The 22,728-nt window shown below is 47.2% G+C and overlaps 1 protein-coding gene across 5 annotated transcripts in view; it reads left to right on the top strand.

Moving 5' to 3' along the window:
• The window catches only part of WNK2 (WNK lysine deficient protein kinase 2), a 94,723-nt gene extending 78,128 nt beyond the window's left edge, over positions 1–16,595 (top strand). For 3 of the 5 annotated variants that reach the window (XM_088171741.1, XM_088171738.1, XM_088171737.1), the window contains 2 exons: positions 545–798; positions 7,733–9,890. In XM_088171741.1, coding sequence (XP_088027867.1) covers positions 545–798; positions 7,733–8,080 — 602 coding nt within the window. In that variant the 3' untranslated portion in view covers positions 8,081–9,890. Of the gene's footprint in view, positions 1–544; positions 799–7,732; positions 9,891–15,443 lie in introns of those variants that run through there. The other 2 variants (XM_088171740.1, XM_088171739.1) reach the window with 2 other exon arrangements.
• The last annotated feature ends 6,133 nt before the right edge of the window (positions 16,596–22,728 follow it).

The raw sequence follows: 22,728 nt of genomic DNA, 5'->3' as shown, positions 1-22,728 counted from the left end.
CTCTCTCTTCTATACTTTCTTGGTCCTGCTGGGGTTTTTTCCCTAAGATATGCAAAAAGCCACGTGAGTGGTCCTGGCATCATCAAGAGAGGTGGTGGGCTCCCAGAGGTGCAGGAACCAGCCCTGCCTGTAACCTCTTTGACCATGACTTTTTTCCAGGAGGACAGTAAACTTATGCAAGTAAAATAAATGGTAAATTCATTTTGTATTGCTTGCAGTGTTAGCAATATATCCCACCTCCCTCTTCCTCATGTAGGTCTCTGAGGAGATGTTGTATGGGATGTCAGCTTTATAGGGCTGCATTCCTGGCTTCATTCTCTGTCCCTAATTTCACCCACAATTTAGTGGCGAAGGTAACATGATGTGATAGAAAATGCAAACCCATTGGATTTGGACCATTTCTTTAAGCAAATGTGTTCCGCAGCCAGGAGGGGGAGGGTTAGAGATCCAAAAAGCCACCATTGGAGTGGCAGTAGGTAAGAAGGGATTTGGGCTGCAGGGGTGAGACAGAGACCCCATCTCAGCTCTCTGTGTGATTTTCCAGGATCCTCGACCAACAGTCTGGTGACGTGTCCCGAGCCCCTCCCACAGTCGACGCTGCAGGTTCAGGCCAACAACAGTAACAACAAGAAAGGGACGTTCACAGACGACCTGCACAAGCTGGTGGACCAGTGGACGAGCAAAACTGTTGGAGCTGCACAGACAAAACCTTCTTTAAACCAACTGAAGCAGAACCAAAAAAGGCAAGACATGGAGCCAAAGGCTAACCCCATGCAAACACAGAATGAGACATGTGGAGTAAGTGGCCCTCCTTGATGGACATACCTTTTGCTATGTGTCTGACAGCCTTTGCAGGACTCAGATGTGAGGAGGACATAGACTAAAATTTCTCCAGATAAATGCTTTCTATAAATGTCCAGCTCTTTTCATTCAGTACTAAATCTTTTTTTTTTTTAATTGTGCTTTGGAATAGCCTTAAGGGATACATGGGCAGCAATATATATAAAAATAATATTTTTAAATTCCAAACTGCTTCTTAACAGCAATATATGCAATACTCCTATCATTATCATCTGTTGCTCAACTTCAGTTTCAACTATTACTAAAGTTTTCTTTTTGATGTTTAATATTAACCTTCCTCAGAACAGGAGCTGGTTGGTGGCTCCATGATTGGGAGCTGTTGTTTGAGTGGAATTCGAGTGAGTCCTGTGCTGGGAGAGGGGACAGCTAGGGGTGTGCTGACCCTTGCTCGTTGGACAATACCATCCTCAGAAATGCTGTCACAGTATCCTACAACAGGCAGGGAATTGGAATGCCCACATTGGTCCCTTCCTGTTTTCAGCAGCAAGACAAGGCTGTTGCAGGTGCATCGTGTCTGCATTCAGTACTGCTGAGGGCTGATACAGAGGCAGCCCAGCAAGAAATGAGCACACATCCAGAATCCCAGTTCACCATTCTGGTCCACCCTGGTCTGGGTTTCCAAACCTCTTCCTTTTCACAGTTGGAGATTCTTTGACTATAGGGTTCATTTTCTTGGAAGACTGCAAATTGAGCCAAAATAGAGGAAAATAACAGTGAGGAGCTGTTTTGTGATTCCCTAAAAGCAAGAGAACTAGATCTGGATAGCAAACCGCTGCCTTTTTGGGATGTAGAAGGAAAAAAATCCTGTAGCAGTAGTAGCTCTGTAGCTGTTGGTGAGGTGAAATGTACCAAATGTACCAAAACAGATGAACCTCACCGGTGTGTCTGCTTTGGTACCTGCTGATTCCTGAATGAGTAGATAATCCTTTTACTCAGTAATGCTTTCACTAGCTCGGGAGTAAGCAATGTCTACTTAAGACCCTAACAGTTTTCATAAAATAAGTCAAAGTTGGTGCTAGTTAAACCCAAACTGAAGATTTCCATAAAGTGGTGGAAAGAGCACAGATTTTTTTTTAATCCTTCTTACTTTCTTTTGAAGTGCTTTTTGCAGTATTTTGGTGTCTTTCCCCTGAGACTGCTGCAGAAGTTTGAAGTATTTGATGTGGATGTTTTGTACCACCTGTATCTGTGGAGAAACAAGTGGTTGTTTTATTTATTTCAATCACCCGTTAGTATCAATTTCGTGTTGATTTTATCTCCTGCAGTTTTGGTGTATCTGTCTCAAAGCCTGTGGAGAAGGCAGTGTGTCACTGTGAGAGCAGCCGGAATGTCAGTGTCTCAGTGCACTGGATCTTAGAGGGTTTGTGTCTTTCTCAGCCATGGCAGTTGTTCCAGGGAATCAGCAGAGCTGACTGAAGTTTTTTGGAGGTGATTTGCCAAGAGCATGGAGATGTTGGGATTCCCTGCTCTTCATTTCACGTCATTCCTTGTGGCGTGGAGGAGTGCCATCAGCTGGGGCCCTGGGGTGGGTGAGACCTAGGGCGGTTTGGGGCATGAAAACCTCGTAAGGACCGTGCTGGCTGCAGCAGAGGTGGAAGAGCAGACAGCAAACACTGCTGGTGTAGTTTTTGTTGAGTGTTTTGGCCACGAAGATGACACAGGATGCTGCAAGTGGCAGGTATGACATAGAAGAGTTTGACAAGGGTTGGTTTGGGAGATCAGCATCATTCTGCTGTTTATACCCTCTGAAATTGACCCTAAAGGGGAAATTGAAGTTGAGGGAGAAGAGGGCTGTGTGGTGTTGGGAGAAAAATGGCCAAAGGAGGAGGAAGGGAACAGCATGAGAGGACTCCTATTGTGGACATCTGGACAAGTAACCTGTGTGTCAGTGTTGGAGGGATGAGCTCCATGGGGAGATGTTACACCTGTGCTGAATCACAGCTGAGTCAACTGGAAAGACAAAAAGAACTTGGGAAATCACAGAAAGGATGGAAAAAATAGCTCTCCAAGAGAGAGAATCTGAAGCTCAGGATGCACTTCTTCAGTTCATGTGGTAACACCGTCTTTTGTCATCTGTTTTGATCAAAAATGCCTTTGCAAGAAAAGAATAAGGAGCACTAAGCAGTTTTCTAGCCTACCAGAGAAGGTTATAATAGGTTTTATGTTGGAAATAAAGGCTGGATCAGTAGGAAACGAGGTGATTCTTATGCCTTTTGTGTATTTTTTTCAACTGGAACAAACTAGTATGGAGCTGTTAGGGTGGGCTGTCTCACGTGGGCATAGTTTTGGGGAAAAACTGTTACTTTTTTGGGAAAAGTGGTCCCTTGTGATGGTCAGGAATGAGGGTCTGGGGGCGGCAGGATTTGTATCTTAACTTCTGCCTTGTCTCTGGGCGTTATTGTAAAGAGAAATGCCTCCCTAAAGGCTTTCATACAGGAGTAGGAGTGAAGGGAGTTGTCCCATGATGAAAAATACGTGAAACAATTGTAAAAATATATAAAATATTAACTATGCATTTAAATAGAAAAATAATTTTTTTTCTTTAAAATTTCTTACTGTTTACCCACTGTTAAGAATATGCAGGGCAGTTGTGTGGTCAACTTGGAATCTTCTCTTTCCCCCAGAACAGCGGACTCACCTGAGTTATCTCTTTTTTACTCAAGACTCCATCTACCAACAGCAGCAAATTGTTTGCTGTGAATAAAATAAATTATTTTTTAACTAAGTGAAGGCTACTCTTTAAGGCTGGAAATAGAAGAGAAACTGGTAGTGTGTTTAATAGAGTGAGTGTTTTTCTTACCAGTCCATTTGCCTGCAAATCCTGGTTGATCATATTAGAAATCTGGGGGGGGGAAGGAACCTTCATCCAGTTGTGTCACAGGAGCATTGAAATGTTCCTTTTCAAATGATTTTTTGAAGCATGGAAATGCAGGTAGAATCTCAGCAGCAGCAGTTTGAAATGCAGTAGGAAATATTAGAAAGAACTGAGGTCAAACCACCTGAGTGATTTTTCTCTGTGATCATTGTGAAGATATGATAAAATAATCATTTTTACAGGTAATTTTGGTTAGCATTAGTCAAGGAGTAAGATTAGGAATGTGAGCTGCCTTCTGTGCAAAGAATACTGAATACTGTGTACTTAGAGACATTATTTGGAGGTGCCTGAGAATGAAGGGCTTGCCAGAAATGTTTTCTATTCTCCAGGCTGTATGTAGCTCCATAGGTTTTACAGAAAAAAAAAATATTACCCCCAAAAAGCTGAAAAATGTTTCCATTGCATAGTGAGGTTGTTTCTGAGAACACACAGGTCTGTGTCACTGGGTGATGTGGGCTGGGGGCTTGGACACCCTCAGCAACATCTGAACCTCTGCTGGGATTTCCTGACTCATGGGTTTGGGTGTGCTACTGGGAGCAGTTGGGCTGGGCATGGCCACGGTGCCAAAACCAAGCCATAGCCCCTTCACTGTGCCTTCCGTCTCTTTTGGATTGGGAAAATAATAAAAAATGAATCTGTGTTTGAAACTATTCAACGCTGCCTTAGTCTGAATGGCAGAATGGTTTTCCAGGGAATTGGAAAAGCACGCACGCATCTCTTCAGGAGTACCTAAAAGCTTTGGGGTTTCGGCAAAGTGGGCAGAAGTGATAAAAGAGCATTCTTACCTGCTCATGTTGGCTGCCAGCCCTGACTCTGCCCTGTTACTCAGTTTAGTTTCAGCGGTAGCTCGTCTATACAGAAGGAAAACACTGATGCTAATGGTGTAGCCAGCAAAAGAAAACTTAATTTAAATCCTGCCTTTTCAAATAGTTATGGTCAGGTTTCACATCAGAATTACCTGTTTTCCTCTGTTTTGATATAAACCCAGAAGTATTTATGATGTTGGTAAGTCACACCCAGTGCTTGGCTATGTAGTTCAACAGTACTGGAGCTGAGAATCACTGAAGTGCCACTTTGAAGTTTGCCTGGTAGAGCACAGGAAAAATTAAAACCAGTCCAAAGAACAGATCTGGGGTATTTGAACTACCCTAGTCTTTGTCTTGTGAGTTTTTTTCATTTTTACCAGTGTTTTCCAGTTCTCTGTGTATGTATTATTCTTTTTTTCTAAATGAGATTGTGTGATTATTTGGGGGAAGGGGAATAAACAGCCACAAAGAAAAAACTTTCAGGAGAATGCAAGTGTGGTGGAGGCAGGAGCTGGTGGCTGGTACCTGCAGGGACTTGTACAGGTGCTCCGAGCAGAGGTTTGTCAGTGCAGGGAGAATTGGGTGGGAGCAGGTAAGGAGGTGGCACTGCAGAGGTGTGAGGGTGACAGGTGAACGTACCTCTTCTCTCTTGGCTTAGTTCATTGCTTCAGAAGAGGAGCCTAGTGGAAATGTAGAGGGGAAGAGCTTCCCTTCCTACCCATATAATACATGGCACCCTGCCCTTCTGAGACCCCACCCTCAGGACTCCCTGCAGGTCTGGGGTCCTTAGCACAAGAAGGACTTGGAACGAGTCCAGAGGAGGCTGTGGGGATGCTATGAGGGCTAAAGCTGGCCAGCACAGGAGGGACAGGAGCCCAGGCGGGCTCATGGCTGCACTGGTGACTGTCACCCCTGGCAGCTCAGTGAACCCCTGACCGTGGACACAGCACTATGCAGCCGAGAGCCTTCCCTGGTTGTCATCCCACATCACCCTGGCTGGCTCGAGATGCTGAGCTAGGACTGTGCTGTGATCCCAGCAGTGTGACACACACACACACCTTATCCCTCACTGCCTGAATGTCCATCTGCTGCCCTTTGAATGGGATCAGCAAAGGGACTTGCAGTCTCATGACTTTTCTGGAGCTGGGAAATCCACTGCTTTGGGGCTGCTTTTCTGGTGCGTGTTAATTCTAATGTTTCAGTTGGCACCTCCATGCGGGAATTGATGGGATGTGTGGGCTTCCATCAGTGTTGAGTCATCAGAACTGGTTAAAAAGGTGATGGTTATAAAAGGCCATACCCAGGAGGCCCCTGCCCAGGGGAAGATGCAAGAGCCAGGTGCCATGGCTCTTAAAATTTAGCTCACTTGAAGCATAGAAGGAAGGCAGAGGAAGCAAACTTAAACCATTAACGTGTGTTTATCATGATGTTATCAGATTTAATGTATATGTGTAATGTTGGGTTTGGGGCATGACAATTTTTTCTGGTCACACATATGGAGCATTAAATGCAGCCACTGCTTTATTGAGGAATTCAGCTGAGAAAGAAAAAGTTCTGAACTGCAGTGAGTCCGGTTTCTCAGTACTTTAAAAGAGCTGAAAATAAGCTTTTTCAAATTAATTTTTTAAAAGGGCAAAAATGTCACCTTGCATTTTCAGTGCCACTGAATAACCTCTTGCTAGTATAGTCCAAATCCTGGGCCCACACCGGGCACCCTAACAGTCCCATGCATGCCTGAGAGCATTGTCCAAAATGCAGTATTTTCACAAGCATCTGTTGGCATTCCTCACAGGTGCTTAGTTTGGTGGAAACCACCATTTTGAGGATGTTAAAACAAGAACCTAGTATCAGCTTACATAAGTTTGCAGGTCTTAAAAATACATCCTTAGTTCCTCTGTTTCTTGTTCTTTGTTTCTGTTAATTTTGGTCGGGTTTTTTACTTTATTGGTGTTAAATTCATGATCCTGAAGCATGTCTTTCAGTTCAACATTCATCATCAGATTCAGGTTTCAGCTGAGAATGGGAGACAGAGAAGTGAAGGAGAGTATCAAATAGTTCTCTATTTTTCTAAAATTGCCCGTGGAACAGAGATTAATGCCCCAAAGCAAGACATCTCGGGGACACTGCCATTTTTATTGTTAATTGAGAAGAGAGATTAAAATCAGAAACGTGGAGTAAGCATTGCACACAGCCTTAAACATATATTCATTTTTTCTGCTGAAATTTCACCTTCATACAATTGAACATGAAATATCACATTAAGGGAGACTCCTAGAATTGAATAACGCCCTTTTTTTTCCTTATGCCACAAATAACTGATGGGCTGGTGGGGACCCTGGCAGGGAGCTGTAAATTCTGTGGCATGAAAAATGTAATGAAATGCTGCAAACGTTTGGGGTAGCAGCAGTTCCCATGGCATCATGCAGAATGGAGTGTGTAATTCAGGAAGCTCCGCCGTCCCATATTGAGGGAGGAGAGCTCTTTCTCTGCCCCTCACATGCAAAAGCTGAATAATTGAAGTGTATGTTAATAGAATTTTAGCAAACCGGCTGGAATTGGTCCTGGCAGCCCAGGAGGCAGAGCAGCCCTGCTGTGTCCTCGCTGGCTTTGCCTCACCTGGCATGGCCAGCACTGGCATCAGGCACCGAGCCACCACAATAGATCTGCCACCTCAGCTCCCCGTGGCTGGGTGAAACAACTTTGTACAGAAATAAGGGCTAGGATTTTTAAAGCTCTTTTGAGGCTGGCTGTAGTAGTGTGAAATTTGGGTTAATTCTGTGTTTAGTGAAATTTATTTACTTTTATGCACAAGTTAACAGATACGTGAGTTCCTCTGGACATGCGAGGGTGTTCATTTTCACTAGTTTAATGATGGTTCCTGCCTTCTAAAAGAATGAGGTTATATTGAGTTAACTTTCCCCTCTTCCTCATATCAGCCTTTTCTATTCATTTCCAAATATTCTGTCTTTAAAAAAACAAAAACAAACAAACCAAACAACAAACAAACAACCCCCCCCCCCAACCCTTCAACATACGTATGAAAGGAAAAAAGAAATGAGCCCAGAAGAGAGCCCCAAGGACACTGTGGCACCCCTGTGCCTGTGGCCGCAGCTGCCCAGGCGCTGGGCCGGGATGCTGCTGGCATGGGGAGAGCCCCGTAGCAACACTTCTTGTGTTTCTCTTTTTGTAGGTAAATTCGGTAAGGACAGGACTGGGGACCAAGTGCCCTGTTCCGCTGGCTTGCTCCATGCCCACGGGATTAGCTCCTGGAGCTGCACCGTCCCTGCCAGTGCCCGTGCCAGGGCCCGCGCTGGCCGGCGCGGTGACACCGTATGTGATGCCTCTCTGTCAGTACGGAGCCATGTTCCCTTCACCCGTGTACGGAATGCCATGGCCGGGCCCGGTGGCGCAGCAGGGGCTGGTGCCAGCGCCCAGCGTCGTGCGCTTGTCGCCGCTGGGCCGGAGCTGCCTGCGGATGTACCCGGTGTCGCTGCAGCGCCCGGCCCGGCCGCCCAGCCCGCGGCTGCGAATGACCTAGCGCCGGGCCCAGCCGGGGCTGGCCCTGCCGTGGGTGAGCCCGCCTCGGGTCCCCGAGTTTTGACGCCATCGCGTTGGAGTGTTTGCTCTGTACATGCCATGGTCTGTGTGGGGTGAGGGGGCCCCAGGGCCATACCCTGCATCAGCAATCACTGAGGCGGCATCATCACAGATCGTTTGTGATCACGGCAATATCTGCTCCTGTCCAGTTGCTGAAGACACTTGGTTCCTTGTGTTCTGTTTCACACTTGCGATCCTTAACATCATTGTTCTTGAATCGGTCATTAGCAAATTGTACTAACCCTGCAGGAGTTCAGTGCCTTGAATCTCAGCTTTCCAGTCCCAGCTGGAAAGAGACATACAATTATTTGAAAGGTGTATTTTATTTACAATCTGCTTGTGAGTTGGAGTCCTTCTTATTTGCAAAGATATTGCAGGTTTACTGTTGATGTTCCTCATTAGCTTCATTCTGCTGTAAATGCTTTTGTTTTTATTCACAGGTTGAATTTTTATTTCTGAAGCTTTTAGAAATAAGAATTGTGACGTGAGGTTTGTTTGACATGTTTGTTTGATGCACTGATCATAAAATTGTTGGTGTTTTGTACAAGGGGTAGTGAAGTGCACATTGAAATGTAGGAGCACTTACAGGGTAATCCAAGGAAGGTGGATACAAGGCCAGGGAACAGCTTCAGACAGCACTCTGTGTTCTCCTTCCCAGCCTGTGGTAAAGTCATTGTAGATGGTGACATAATTCTGTGATGGGCAGCAAATGTTGTTTTCCTCTGGATCAGCAGCACACTGGATTTTATTTCCTTTCCCTGTGTGGGCTTTTATAATTTAGTTAAATCACAAGCTTATGCATGTTTCATAAGTGAAGACAAGTAATGGAACTCTTGATCATAGCAGAAGGTATCTGCAGGTGGGTGTGAGCCCCATGTGCGCAGTCAGGCTCTGCCTGGCCACGGAGCTTGAGGGCTACATCTGGGCTCTGGTGTGCCAGCTGTGTTCATGCCAAAACAGAATAAAAATGTGAAACTGTTCTTTTTCGTATCTGACACTTCAGGTTTGGAGTCTCACCGCCTTCTGTTTGTAATTTATTTATTTATTTATTTATTTGTCTTTATTTTTTACCCAAGTTTGTGCTCCAGGTGGCACGGACACCTCTCTTCTGTTCGAAAGTTGCTTTTTGCCCATTTTACTGCGCATAGAGCCTCCACCTGCACCTCAGTGTAAAGGCACACGGTAATCACTAGAGCTGGTTTGCCATGGTAAGTCTCCTTCCCTCCCTGAGCGCTAGGGCCAGCGTTACAGGCACAGGACCCGGGTGTGGCCACACCCAAAGGCCCCACAACGACGTTTTGTAACCCTCTGCTGAGGGGCAGAGACGTCGTGTGCTGCCAAGCTGTGAATTGTATAGTTCTATTGTACTTCGAGCATTTTGCCTGTCTAAATTATTTTGTTTGTACCCTTTGAATATATTATTCCATCAATTCAGTTAGAATTGAATTTTGCAGACAATTATGCAGAGTCTTCTGCCTGGGCAAAATACTTACCACAGTAAGAGATTTCTGTTCTCTGTACCATGTATCTTTAATTTGTTTGGGTTTTTTAGATTCATGTCTGTATGCTTCATGAGCAAACATGGAAAATATGTTCTCACACCGGGTTCCCTTTGGCTCACACTGAATCCTACAGTTTCTGTCGCTATTGCCTGTATAGTCCATCCCTTGTATACTGACAAAGTCAGTGGCACTAAAAGTCCCGAGGAATTGTATAGATTAAGAGAGAAATAAACATTTTGTGCTTGAAAATGGTGTGAAAAACCCGGTGTTTTCCTAAAACATAGAACAGTGTCGATTTCCAGCTGTTCAGGTAATTCTGCATTTGTTTTCCAGACTCATTCTTGTCCCTGGGTTGTGTAGCAGGAGCAGATGTGGTGCCTCTAGCATTTGTTGGGTGCTCCCCACAGCAGTGCACTGAGCCCTGCCTGGGGCTGCTCCTGGGGCTGGGCTCTGCAGAGCAGAGGAGCTGCAGCCTCAGCTGGTTCCTCTGAGCACTTGGCTCCCTCAGGGCTGCTGGTGCTGCTCATGAGGATGCTCAGTTTGGTAGGTGGGAAAGAGATCCGTGAGCTCTCTCCTGAGCTGCAGAGCACTAGGGAAGCCCTTCTGAAGGATCCTGGCACCATTTAAGTGTGAGGAAGCTTGGTCCTCTTGGCAGTCACCATCATTGGGTGAGGTTGCAGGAGAAAGAAGAGAAGGGCGTGCAGATGTGATACGCCTGCTTCTGTCTCTGTGTGGCTTTACTCTCTGTGCTGCTGGTTGGGAAGTCTCTGGCCCACACTGGTGCCTACCTGCCCCACGGTGGCTGCGTTGCATGGCTGTGCTCCCAGGAGAGGCAGGCTGGCTGGGGAGGAGGGTGTGGGTGCAGCTTCCAGGGCCCTGGTGGGTGTGCACCTGCCTGTTGCACTGGGGCCAAGCAGGAGCTCAGAACATGTTGCTGGCATTCTTATGATCTTTAATTTCCTGATGGCCCTCTTGGCTGCAGCTCTTCCGGCTGCTCACTACAAGCCATATTTTTTTTGCTCTCAGTTGTGAGGATTGTGTCACAGCGTGCTTTGACCTCAGTGGCAGTTAAGCAAATGACATGAGATTGAATAAATGGAGCAACTTCTTGAGCAAAAGGTGAGCCAAGGAGTAAGGTAGAACTGAGGGATCCATGCTGCACCATCAGAGTGGGAAAACTGCGCCTAAAAAGATCTCCTACAGATCCCAGAACTGAACTAATTTTATTCCTGACTGAATATTGCTTCAACATGCAGCAAATGGGTCAGACGTGCTGGTAGAATTCCTGGCCTTTCTGGTTCCAGTCCTGCATATCCTGTTGCTCTGCCATCACCCAACATTCCCAGCCAGTGCTGTGTTGCAGGGACATGGGGGAAGTCAGCACAGATCCTCAGCTTTAAATACCAGGTTTCAATGAGGTAGTTCACAGGTCCGCTGATTTTCAGTCTTTCAGTTACAAAACTTCATAAAAATCTTGAAAGAATGTTTAACCCCCAAAGTCACTCATCCAGTAGTGGGAAAGTTTTGCAGTTTTCAGTTTGGGAAGTTGGGAAAGTAGCTGAAGTTTGTCTGTGTGCCTTTCATTTGGCTTTCTGGTTGCCTTATGTCTTGATGGGGTACCTTAATGCATGACCACATCCTGTTTTCCCACTGCATTCCCAGCTTGCTTAGAGTAAGACTTGGATATGGAGAGGAGCTGGTGCTGCTGACATTGCTCATCTGCCACAAGGATGCAAAGCTGGGCACTGGAGATGGCAGGGAGAAACTCTGCAGTGATTTAAGGCTCTTTTGCAAATCTGGATTCAACCTCCCTGGCACAGATTTCACTGAAAAGAATGACGCAGCACTGGCCCTTGCAGTTTGTTTGCACATTTAACTCTGGTCTCCATTCCACAACTTTAAAGAGGGAATATTTTTAAAATTCCTTTAAAAAAGAAATATCTTTAAGAAGCTCATGCAAAGAGGAAACATTGCCCGGAGAAGCTGTGGCTGCCTCTGGATTCCTGGAATCCTTGTCCAAGGCCAGGTTGGACGGGGCTTGGAGCATCCTGGGATAGTGGAAGGTGTCCCTGCCCAGGACAGGGAGTGGGATGAGATGGGCTTTAAAGTCGCTTCCAACTTAAACCATTCTGCGACTCTGTGATTACTTAACCATTACTCCATATGTGTCTTTACACTGCTCCGTTTGTGCCTTCTACTTGACGTTAGCTGGGGACAAGACGAGGGACTGAATGGGTGAAATGTGGCATTCTCTGTGCTCCTGCGGAGATGGTTATCTTGGAAGCAGGGTGCTAAGAGACAGGATTCCTGAAATGAGCTGCTTCCTCCAGGGGCAGGTTTTGCTGTTCAGTATTTGTGGAAGGAAATCACGAATACTTTGAATCATTAGTTTAACTTCGTTTTGCCAATGTGTAGCTCTTTCCCTTCAAGGCTTTTTAATGATCCCAGGGCATTACTGTCAGGTCTGGAAACATGCAGAATTTTTCCAGAGAAGCCTCTTGGAAGTGTGGATTCGTGTCCATTTTGTTTGGTGTGCGTTGTGTTTGAGCAGGAAAAACATCTGTCCTCAAACACGCCTTGGAAGTTGGCTTTGGAGAGTTGTAACTACAAGGCTCCCGTCTGAAATTTATGTGACGTCAGTATTGCTTTCCCTGTCATCCCCACTCCCCCCACCACCCCTGATGCAATGAAGGAAAAGGAGTGAGTGATGTTGGAGTGAGATCTCTCTTGGAGTGAGATCGATGTTAATCATCAGATATCGGCTATTATGGCAAAACCTTGCCTTGTTTTCTGCCTTGCTGCCAGCTAGTTCCCCTGAAGTTTTCCATGGATGCTGTTGAAAGTGTTGGCTTGGAGACAGTCACCCATGAAACAGTTTCTGACCGTGTATCATGTACAGTAAGGTTTCCTTGCCTTCTGCAGTTTTTTGTCTGCCCTCCTCTACCCTGATTTTGGATGATTCCTGGGGGGCAGTGTGAGCACGATCTCTCTACTGAGTGTATGACAGGGAGCTCACAATTGCTGTCATGGGTGGATTAAGGTCTGATACGGGATTGAATTTATAAAATAGTAAAACCATGATTTCTCGCTATGGTTATTTATCGTGGATTGAGTCCTTGAGGAGCACCTCAATGGTTTGTGGTGTCAGGCAGTGCCTGGCTGGTGCTTGGGCAGACTCAGCTTCAGTGGAGTTGTCTGACGTGCTGATCTCTGTTACTGTTTTATCCCTGAGAGTCATTTTCCTGTCTATATACTCCAGAAATGAACCAGTTTGTTGGTCTGGTGGGAACTGTGCTGTGACTCATGTGTCGTTGGCTTTTGGCAAGGGCAACACTTCTGCAGATGCAGCAGGACAGGGATGCTCCAGCCCCAGCCATGCTGCTGCCAGGCTCCACAAGTGCAGTTGCTCAGAGGAGCTTGAATGCACAACACTGCTGACTGTGTGAGCAGTGGCTGTGTAGGCACAGAGATCATTTATGCCTGATTCAGGTGGGAGTCAGGCTCGGACCAGGAGGTGACTGCTGTTGCGAATGCTGTCTCTGCTCCCTTCTCAGGGTTAGTTGTGTGCTATCAAGGCTGTTGCTGCATATGTCTGGATCTATATTTGATTATCAAACTTCTCCCTTTAAATAATTTTCTCAGGAGGAGTTTAGGCTCTGCCTGGGTCGAGCCTTCAGTCAGTTACAAAAAGCCTCAGGAAGCTTTAGGGCCCACTTGGTCACTGTGGAGAAGCTGTTCATGGACAATGCCCTATGATTTGATAAAGTATCTGTTACAATAGTGAAATTCTTGTGAGAAGCTCTTGGTTTTTCCAAATCTGGTGAGCAAGGAGTACTTGGATGAATTTCTTTGTGCTCTTTGTGCAACAGGATGAATGCATTGTGAATATTGAGCATATTGCTGTAGTCACAAGGCAGAGAGAAAAGTTAGGATTGTTTTTTCCCCTCAGAAAGGAGCACATCCCTACACTTTGCTTTTCACGACTGAGGCACCACTTGAGCGCCAGCTATGGCACTGTTGCTTTTGAAGAGCTGAGCATGGTGAGAGCCTCTCCAGCCACTCTTCAACGGACTTCTCTGAGCCTGTTGCAGTTTTTGTGAGGCATTTAGAGCCCTGTCACCTTGTAAAAATTTAGGAGATTGAGAAAGAATTAGCCAGCTGCCAGTCCTTTTCAAATGGGGATTCTTCAGGTCTGACATAAAATAGCCCCAAAAAGTATTTACTCTAGTGTTGTTTATTTTCAATGACTTTGCAAATAAAGTAAAAACTTTCTCAGCATTTCTAGTTTGTTTATCAAACTAGACAGACTGAATCTGGTATCTTTGTCCCCATTAGGCATGCCAGGCTGCCTTTTCTCACACTTCTGCTGTCACCGAGCAAACTCTGGGGTAACTGCACTCCCTGACCTCTCCAGCACTGCTGCTCACCCAGCCTGGGAAAGCTCAGGCTGACTGTGGAGTAAGAAGTGAGGTGGTTGCCTATGGCTGAGCACCTGTGGGGGTTTGTTTGAGGAGCCAGGTACCTGGAGAGCTGGCTCTGCTCTGGGTGTTATGGCTGACCCACTGCTGCCAGATGTTTTTTTTCCCAGTTACCTGAAGATAGTTAATTTTGTCCTATTTTCCTGGATGAAACTCCATGCCTAATTCTGCTTATCCATAGTGAGCAGCTGTTGGGGTGGATCCAGGCATATCTTCAGAACTGACATTGATCAAGCTCAGGGAGGAATTATGAACAAGACATGCTTTTCCTTCCCTTAAAAGTCAATTCTTCCCGTGAACAGGCAAAGCAGGGAATACAGGCAGGAGAAAGTTTGGGTTGCATTTAACAAACTCAAAGCCCAGGCCACAGAGACCCAGCAGGAGCTGTGGCAGAGCCCGGCAGTGTCCCCAGTGTCCCCTGCCTCCCCGCTGCTCTTCGCATGCAGGGACTCCATGCATGAGCTCTGAGCGCTTCCCGAGGCCGTCGGCTCCATCAGACCCGGTTGTGGCTGCCCCTCCACAGCGGTGTGCACGTATCTGTTTGTCTGTCTGTCTGCGGAGCCGTGTCTGCGGTGCATGACCCCCAGCAAGTGCGTGTGGTGGCCGTGCGGTGCGGGCTGGGGGAACACGAGGTGCACCTGTGCTGCTGCTGCTGCCTCAGTGATGTTCTGCTCTCGGTACCTCCCTTGCCTTTTGCCCCGGTCCTGTCGTTGTTGTGCCCTTCATGTCTGTGCAAGCACCTTCCCCGTGGTCTGCTCCTGTGGCAGCGGGTGCATCCCACCCTCCCTGCCGGGGCAGGCACAGCATCCCTGTGGCCCCGCTGCAGGGAGGTCTCTTCCAGCCCGGCCGTTTCGTGATCCTGGGATCCGATGCTCGGCTCGTTGCCGTGGGACAAGGGAGCCAAGCCTGCAGGCGTGGGGAGCCGGTGCCACGACGTGCCCTGGCAACCCCACCCTCCTGTGACACCCGCACACCGAGTCACGTCTATCTCCCTCCTCCCAGCAAACTGAGCCCAGCGCTGGCTGCCTCTGCTGGCTCTTTCCATCCCTGCCTCCTGGGAGCCTGGCTCTTCCCCCACGGGAATCGGAGCTCCGCTCTGAGGGCCCTGTGAGGTGCTGAGGTTCTGCCACCAGAAGAAATGGTTGACACATCTGAGCTCTCAGCACAAGCGTTGTCTCTGTCCCTGCTTCCTTGTGGGACCGGTAGTGCGCTCTGGCAGCAGCACCTCCAGCACTTTTGAGGTCCCCTAGCTCACATGGCCCTTTTGTGTTTGGTTTGGGTTTTCCTAGACGTGAAATCCATATGTGGATTTTTTTTCTTTTAGATTCTGAAAATGAGACCATCAGTGACTGACACGTGGCCCCCACAGCTACAGTGCCAAGCGCGAGGCCCTGCTGCGGCCAAGGAGGAGGAAGAGGAAGATGGGAAATGATTTATCATGTGTGAGGAATTCTGTGCCGTTCTGGTCCATTCAATACTATTTTGTAACTTCTTTCTAATCATTTTTTTATTTATAGTTGGAAATACAAAAATGTTATGCAATAAAAAATAAAGGAGAATTATTTTGGGGGAAAAGGATTTTGTTCCAAATTGTTCCCTTCTGTTGTGAGCCAGGTTTCCATGAGCAGCAGATGAAGACGAGGGAGGAGGAGGAAGAGGAGGAGGCACACCTTCAAATGCTTTTTGTTTCACACAGTTAATTGTCATTTAAGCAGTTTTCTAAGTGATAAACTAGGCAGGCATACAAGAAAGATAAGTTCCAGTTCCATTTAAATTTCTCACAGTTCTTTTTTAAATATGAGATTCTATTTTAAATCCACTTAAATCAAGTAAAAAACCTCCGGATCCTGCACCGGAGAATGAGTCTGCTTGTCACTTCCCTTTTTACCTCTCTCTTTTTCTCATAGACCAGCCACATTTTCTTGCCAGACTTAACTACAGTCTCGAGTCACTGCTGATTTTAAATGCAAGACTGAAATCCTTCCACAGATGAGTGGGTAATTTGAGCCATTTTTAAGATTCTAAAGTGCCTTCAATGATCTAAACCGATGCAGTGGGGGTTTCTTTCTCTGGGTTCATTGGCAGAGGGTTTCAGCTGTCTCCGGACTGAGGTGATGGACAGAGTAGTTCATAGCAATAACCTCATGAGTAATCATTTATCCAAGGACTACTCACCTGGTTTTCAGAAAGCTGGGTTAGCATTGTCCTAGGAAGTGGGAAAGTGCTGCTCCTGCTGTTACATCTGGGCTACAAAGTCTCTGCACCCAGGGGCTTCCCTTGCTCCTCCTACACTCCCAGCCTAGGCTGTTCTCACCCTCACTCTTGTTTTTGATGCCAGAGCCACAGGAACCTCCCCTGCCCGTCAGCCTCTCGGTACCACCCTCCCTTGCAGCTGGAGCCTGGCGTTCTTTTTTGTTGTTATTTGCCATGTCTGTCTCTTCCAAAACTTGGTTCTAAATAATAAATCTTATTTTGATGCTGTTGTTCCCTATTTCCTTTCCACGTCCGCCCCTCCTGTTCACCAGCAGGGGTGAGGAGAGCATAGGTGGAGATACAAGTAAAGCTCCAGAACCATTCAAACACTTGGTTAATTCAGAGTTTTGAAGCCCCACGGCCAAAATACACATATTTATGTTAATTTTCTGCTTCTCTGGGGTGCGTCCTGCCCTGTCCTTTTCTGAGGAAAGGGGGTGGATCACCTGCACAGGAGCAAGGACTGGTAAGTGGTAAATCATTGCTGGCCTTGCTGGCTCTGCTCACAGGAGGGACCAACCTGTGTCCCTTCCCTATCGGGTGGGAGAAGGAGGATCCAGGTGAGTGGGACACCTTCCCGTTTCTCTTTTTGGTTGTTCTCTTTTCTGTGGCCGCGAGTGCAGCTCCCTGCTGGGGGGCGGGACAGGGGTGTTATGTCCTCATCTCAGATTTTTATTCCCGAGTTTAAAAGACGGTTTTCTCCAGGAAAATCCCTTGCAGGATCGCCTGGGGTCCAGGACTTCCTTCATCTGTTGTTCTGAACCTCTTCACTGCTCCTACAGACTTTTGAGCTCCTCCACAGGTGCATGGAACCAAGGGGCCTCTGATTCCAGATAAGTATTTTATAAATATTCTATTACTAATAAGATTAAAAATAAGGATTAGTATCAGAATTAAAGCTCAGGAGTGGAAGCTGCAGCAAGCCCTGGCTGGTGGCTGCTTCCCATATCTGCCCAGCCCACCTTGCTTTGGATAATCTCTCTCTTTAGGGCTGCTCCCTCCGGGAGGGTACCCCTGTGTTTACTGCTTGCTTGGCAGTTTGGAGCTGCTAGGGTCCCTGAGCTCCTCTGGGATAAACCACTGAATGGGATCCTCTAATTCACCCCATGATTCTGTGAGGGGGAATGGGTTTAAACGAAATAGGAAGAAAATTAGATTGGATATTTGGATACTAAGAAGAAATTGTTCCCTGTGAGGGTGGGGAGGCCCTGGCACAGGGTGCCCAGAGCAGCTGTGGCTACCCCATCGCTAGCAGTGCCCAAGGCCAGGCTGGATGGGGCTTGGAGCATCCTGGGACAGTGGAAGGTGTCCCTGCCATGGCAGGGGTAGGAAAAGGACGGCTTGTAAAATCCCTTTCAACCCAAACCATCCTAGGATTCCGTGGTCCCAATGTTCATCCCAGCCTCCCTGCTGGAGAAGAAGGGACGTTGAATGCTGAGTGTTTATGGCAATGGAAGGAAATGTTGAAAGCACGACTTAGTTCCCTGCAACTTCAGGGGCTGCTGAAGCAGTGAAGTGTTTGGGTGCCTGATGATTTTGAGGGGTGGGGAAGATTGGAAAGGTTTCAAATCCCCTCTGGATTTGTGCAGTTTCTGTAAGACTTTAGAGAATGTTTAAATAGTTTATTTTCTGTGCAGTTTCTCAGTGCTTTAGTGGTCTGAGCAGGAGAATATCTGGAAAGTAGAAGAAGGAATACATTTAGTGAGACACTGATGTGACATGTTATAAATGAGAAACAATAGTCTCAATATTCAGCAATATTTAGATTGCTTTATTTTATATAGACGGATCAAGCAGAGCTGGGGAATGTGAGGGGTCACTGCCCACTCCACACTCCACCAAACCCCAGCTTGCAGCCTCTTCTTATAGTATGGTCGCTCGTTGTAATCAATAATTTTTGGGTTTTTAGCTGTCACAGTTTTGCCAGGTAAGCAGTGGTGGTGGAATAAACATCCTTATCCCAATTCACAAAATCTCCAGCGATAGTCACTCTCACAGATAACCATCTGGTCTTTGTAGATAACCACCAGCGAAGTCTGGAAGTCTGGTCCTTGAGATAGGCAGCATTAATCAGACAAAGGCAGGAAGGGCTATTGGGAAGTCAGATTTTGCAAGCTGGTAGTAGATGAAACTTATTTGGAAAACATAACATAACATAACAAGGTGATTTAAAACAGAATGATTTTATCATTAATTTTATCATAATTTCCTTTATCTACTGTCCATGCTTCTCTTCAGAGCTTAGTATTCTGGTTTATACAAACCCCAATATTTTTGTGATTAACACGAATCTTTTATCAATTATCACAACCTCTTATTACAAAAGCAGACAAGGAAATTTGTTCAGAAATCGCCTGCCTGGATGGTTTCTCCACGGGAAAATGCAATTGCTGGCAAAGCAAACCCAAATGCTCCACTTCAGCTGGAGCTGACACTATGAGCAAGTTTCCAGCTGAATTAGATGTGCCCAGCGTGGGGCTGTGCCCCTGTCCCAGAGGTGTGGGACCCTCTTGGAGACGGGCTGGGCTCTCCATCACTTTTTAATCAGCTCTGAGATGCTTTGAGTTACCTCCCTTCCCTGGGTGCTTCATCTGCATTCGCACACATGCGGAGTTGGTCCTGTTGGGAAAACGCCTCAATTCCATGTCTTTCTCACAGCACTGCTTATTTTCTTTATTTAATCCCTCTGGGTAAACTTGTGGCTGTGCTCAGTATCAGGAGCTCATGCTACGGTGACAAACGCAGTGTCCCCAGGAGTGATGGCCCCTGTACAGGGCAGGTGGGACTATCCTGGCCACCAGTGGGTGAGGGGATGGGAGGCTCAGCTGGGCCAAGGGGTCCCTACTCGACCCCAGTGCGGGGACAGCCTGAGATTATGTTTTCCAGATAAAAAAACAAAGTTTCCCCTTTTTCTTTCCTCCACTGCCTGTTCTGCAAAGCTGGAGCATCCCAAGGGGCTGTGCCCACCCTGGGGGAAGGGTCTCTGGGAGCTGGGGCTGCTCCATGGGGGCACCAGGGCAGAAAAGGATGCTCTGGGCTCTGGAGGGAGTGCATGCTTGTACACTCTGTGACAGTGTAATCCCTGTGGCTGCCAATTCAATGCTGAGCCTGTCTCCTACCACAGGGTGAACCAGAGGGGAGGGCTGGGAGTAAACATGGAATTTTTTTATTGTCCTTTTCAATCAGATCTAGAACAAAATCCTCAAGATGTTGGCTGGAGCCTGAAGAATTCCACTGTGCCAGGCCAGGCTGGGAGCTTGGGGTAGGCAGGGGTACAGCATTCTGTTACTGGCCTATTACTGTTCAAATTTTTTAAGAAACCTCTGTGTTGTATCCTGGCTTCACAAGATACTGCTGTTACCAGCAGCTCATGAAACAACATGGACATGTGTGAGCTGCCCAAACCTGTTCCCAAACAGTGATTTTTGCAGAGGACTAGAACTGGAGAGTTGAGTACAGCAGTGGTGGGGTGGGTTTTTCAGGGTTTGTTTTTCAGGGTGGGTTTTTCCACTCACACCGAATGCCTGATGGGCTAGAGCTGGCTCTCTGTGGCAGCAGCCCTCGGCTTTGTCATGGTGATCAGCAATGCTTCGCAGTTGTCATGGCTGCAGAGTTACTATTGAAGCCAAAGCACTGCACAGCCCCTTTATTCATAGTTTCAGTGTATAAACTAATTAAGTCAACTGAAAGCAGCAGTCTGTTCCCCGAGCCTTGTTTTTCTAATATGCGGGATCAGATAGAACTGATTGCTGCCGTCCTCCAAAATATCCAGTCTGACTCGGTTTCATCTCCTTGGCTGGGTTTTGTACCTTAACACCAAGCAAAGTTCACTGATTTTTTTAATTGTCCAGAAACCTCCTTGCAAAATTGAAAAGGTCTCTGGAAAATGTTTTTTGAGCTGCTGAGGCTGAGAGCCAGTGTGTTGCAGCTGTGCTGCATTCATTATCACTGGCTTACTTGGGGCAGGAACCCCATCACTGTTTAGTTTATGCATTGCTGTGTAGGGAAAAACAAAAAAAAAAGGTGGCAAAATGCCTGGGGGAGGATATCAGCAGACTCTTCACTCCTGCCCCACCATGGGAGGATGTGAGGATGGAGGACAGCCCTGCGTGGCACCAGCTGCAGCTGGTAGGCACAGTGTCCCCTCTGGCCAGGGGAAGAACGGCTGCACAGCGACACACAGACTCATTTTTTATTAACACTTCATACGAGCAGAGCCTCTGTGTGAGCCCCGGAGCAGTGGAAGGAACCCCACTGGCTGTGTGAAGCAGCAGTGGAGGCAGCAGCAGTAGCATCAGCCTGTCGGGAAAGGATTTGAGATTTGGTGTCCCCACTTGTGTCTTGGTCACTGCTCAGCTCAAGTAAAACCAGAGCCAAGTAAAACCAGTAAAACCAGACAGGGACCCTAAAAACCCTCTTAACCCTGTCTGAGAGCTACTGTGGTGTGTCCCAGGAGGACAGGTTCGCTCTGGCATGCAGCCCTGGGAGGGCAGTGCCAGCAGCCCCTCACCACCCTCCCTGGAAGGGAAGCAGCAATGGAGGAGATGCAGGTGCTATTGGACCTTCTCAGGGTACAAAGGGAGCTGGAATTTCCATTCTTTTCCCATGTGGAGCTCTTGGCTGTGGCCAGCACAGTGTCCAGGGGACATGTGCCCCTTCCAACTCTTTGTTGCTCCGCAAACATGCAGCAATAATTGCTTTGGTTGCTTTCTTAGCAAATATTTCTACCGATCTCATTTTGACAGAATGTTTGTGGGGAGTAAACACAATGGAGGCCCAAATACAACAAATCTATGAGTGGGAGATGATCTTCTCTAGCTCCAGCCCCAGCCTGGGGGCTTTTATGCTGCTGAATGCACCGGCTGGAGCTTGTGCCCCTCCAGATGCCACGGCTTCACTGCTGTCATTGTCCTGGTACAGGACGTGTGTGAGATTTGGGACAGGGGGAGAGGGAGGGGTGGGGTAGGGCTGTGTCCTGCCCAGCAGAGCTCAGAACATGCAGGGACTCTGTAATTCTTCCATGAGAGATAGCAGGGCCTCGAGAAGGCAAACAGAGCAGGATGTGAGGAAGGCAGCAGGGCAAGGAGTGCAGGACAGGGACATGACAAACCAGCAACCACCACAGAGAATTTACCTGAACTGAAGGAAGTGCTCCCAAAGGCTCTGCTGTTTGCTAGTCTAAATCTGCTGGGATAAAGGTATTTTTTTTAAAAAGCAGTAATACTGTAGGAAAGTGGCAGAGACTCTTTGCTGCTGAGGGATGCTGGCACAGCTGAGGCCCCCTGCCAACGTGGGCCTTTGTGAATTCACCTACCAGGACTCGTACCCTGGTACCTTCACTGCAAGCCAAAAATAACTTTTATATGCAGCTGAGAATCCTGTGTTTTAGCAAACTGCAGACCTATTCTGGGCTCCCAGGTGAAGGGACACACTCGTTCCTGAGCAAGAAGGATTTAATGACTTAGAAACATCAGTTTATCCTATTCAGCCTCACCAAACAAAGCACAAAAAATACAACTGTTGATAAATACCCTTAGGGATAAGTATCAGGCTGGAAGAACTACATGAGTTAAAAGTTAACTCCTCCCTTTTAATGGGGATCAGTTAGTCTTGAGTTAATACAGGCTGGAAATTAGAAGACACTTAATAGTATTGTGAGGATAAAAATTCTGGAGCACCTTGTGAGTGCAGAGGTGGTTTGAAAAGCTCGTGGAAGGATTGTGCAACTGAGTAGAAAATCCTGAAGGGAGAAAATGGCTTTTTGTTGTGAGTCCTCAGGGATCTGGTGGGCTGCTGTAGTTGGAAACAGAAAGCACTTTTGGTTTTTCCCCTGCTAGATTCCTAGGGTTATCTGTGGGGGTAAGAAAAAAAATCCTGTTGGTGGATCATCTAACTTGTAGGTATTGAGTTGTTGTTCTTTCCCATCCTCTCAAGCACAGAAGATTTGTCTCAGCCAGAAACAAGATGCAAGTGAGATTTGCTTAGTGACATTAAAATCCTGGGGTCTGACTGGTGGTGCTGCCCAGTGTCCTCACAGTATAGGCAAGGTCAGGGCTGGGTGGCAGCTTCTCGCTTGCAGACCTTGGCCTTGGCAGAGGGTGCCAAGAGCTGGTTGTGGTGTCCTGCTGTGTGCAGGGACGTGGGGCACATCCCAACCACCACCAGCAGTTGTCACTGGCCAGATGGGTGTCTGGGCACAAACACACCAGGAACCCACCCCCTGATGACTTCTCTGACTGCGCATGTCACGAGCAGAGGAGCCTGGACCCTTCCTGCAGGGCATGGTGCTGCCACGCCTGGGGCAGGTAAGCAGAGACCCTTTATGCCCATGACACCTCTTGCCCAGCTGCAGGCAG

Source organism: Sturnus vulgaris, chromosome 11 (assembly GCF_052056855.1).
Source record: "Sturnus vulgaris isolate bStuVul1 chromosome 11, bStuVul1.hap1, whole genome shotgun sequence".
Lineage (NCBI taxonomy): Eukaryota > Metazoa > Chordata > Aves > Passeriformes > Sturnidae > Sturnus > Sturnus vulgaris.
This window is presented reverse-complemented; position numbering and strand designations above follow the sequence as displayed.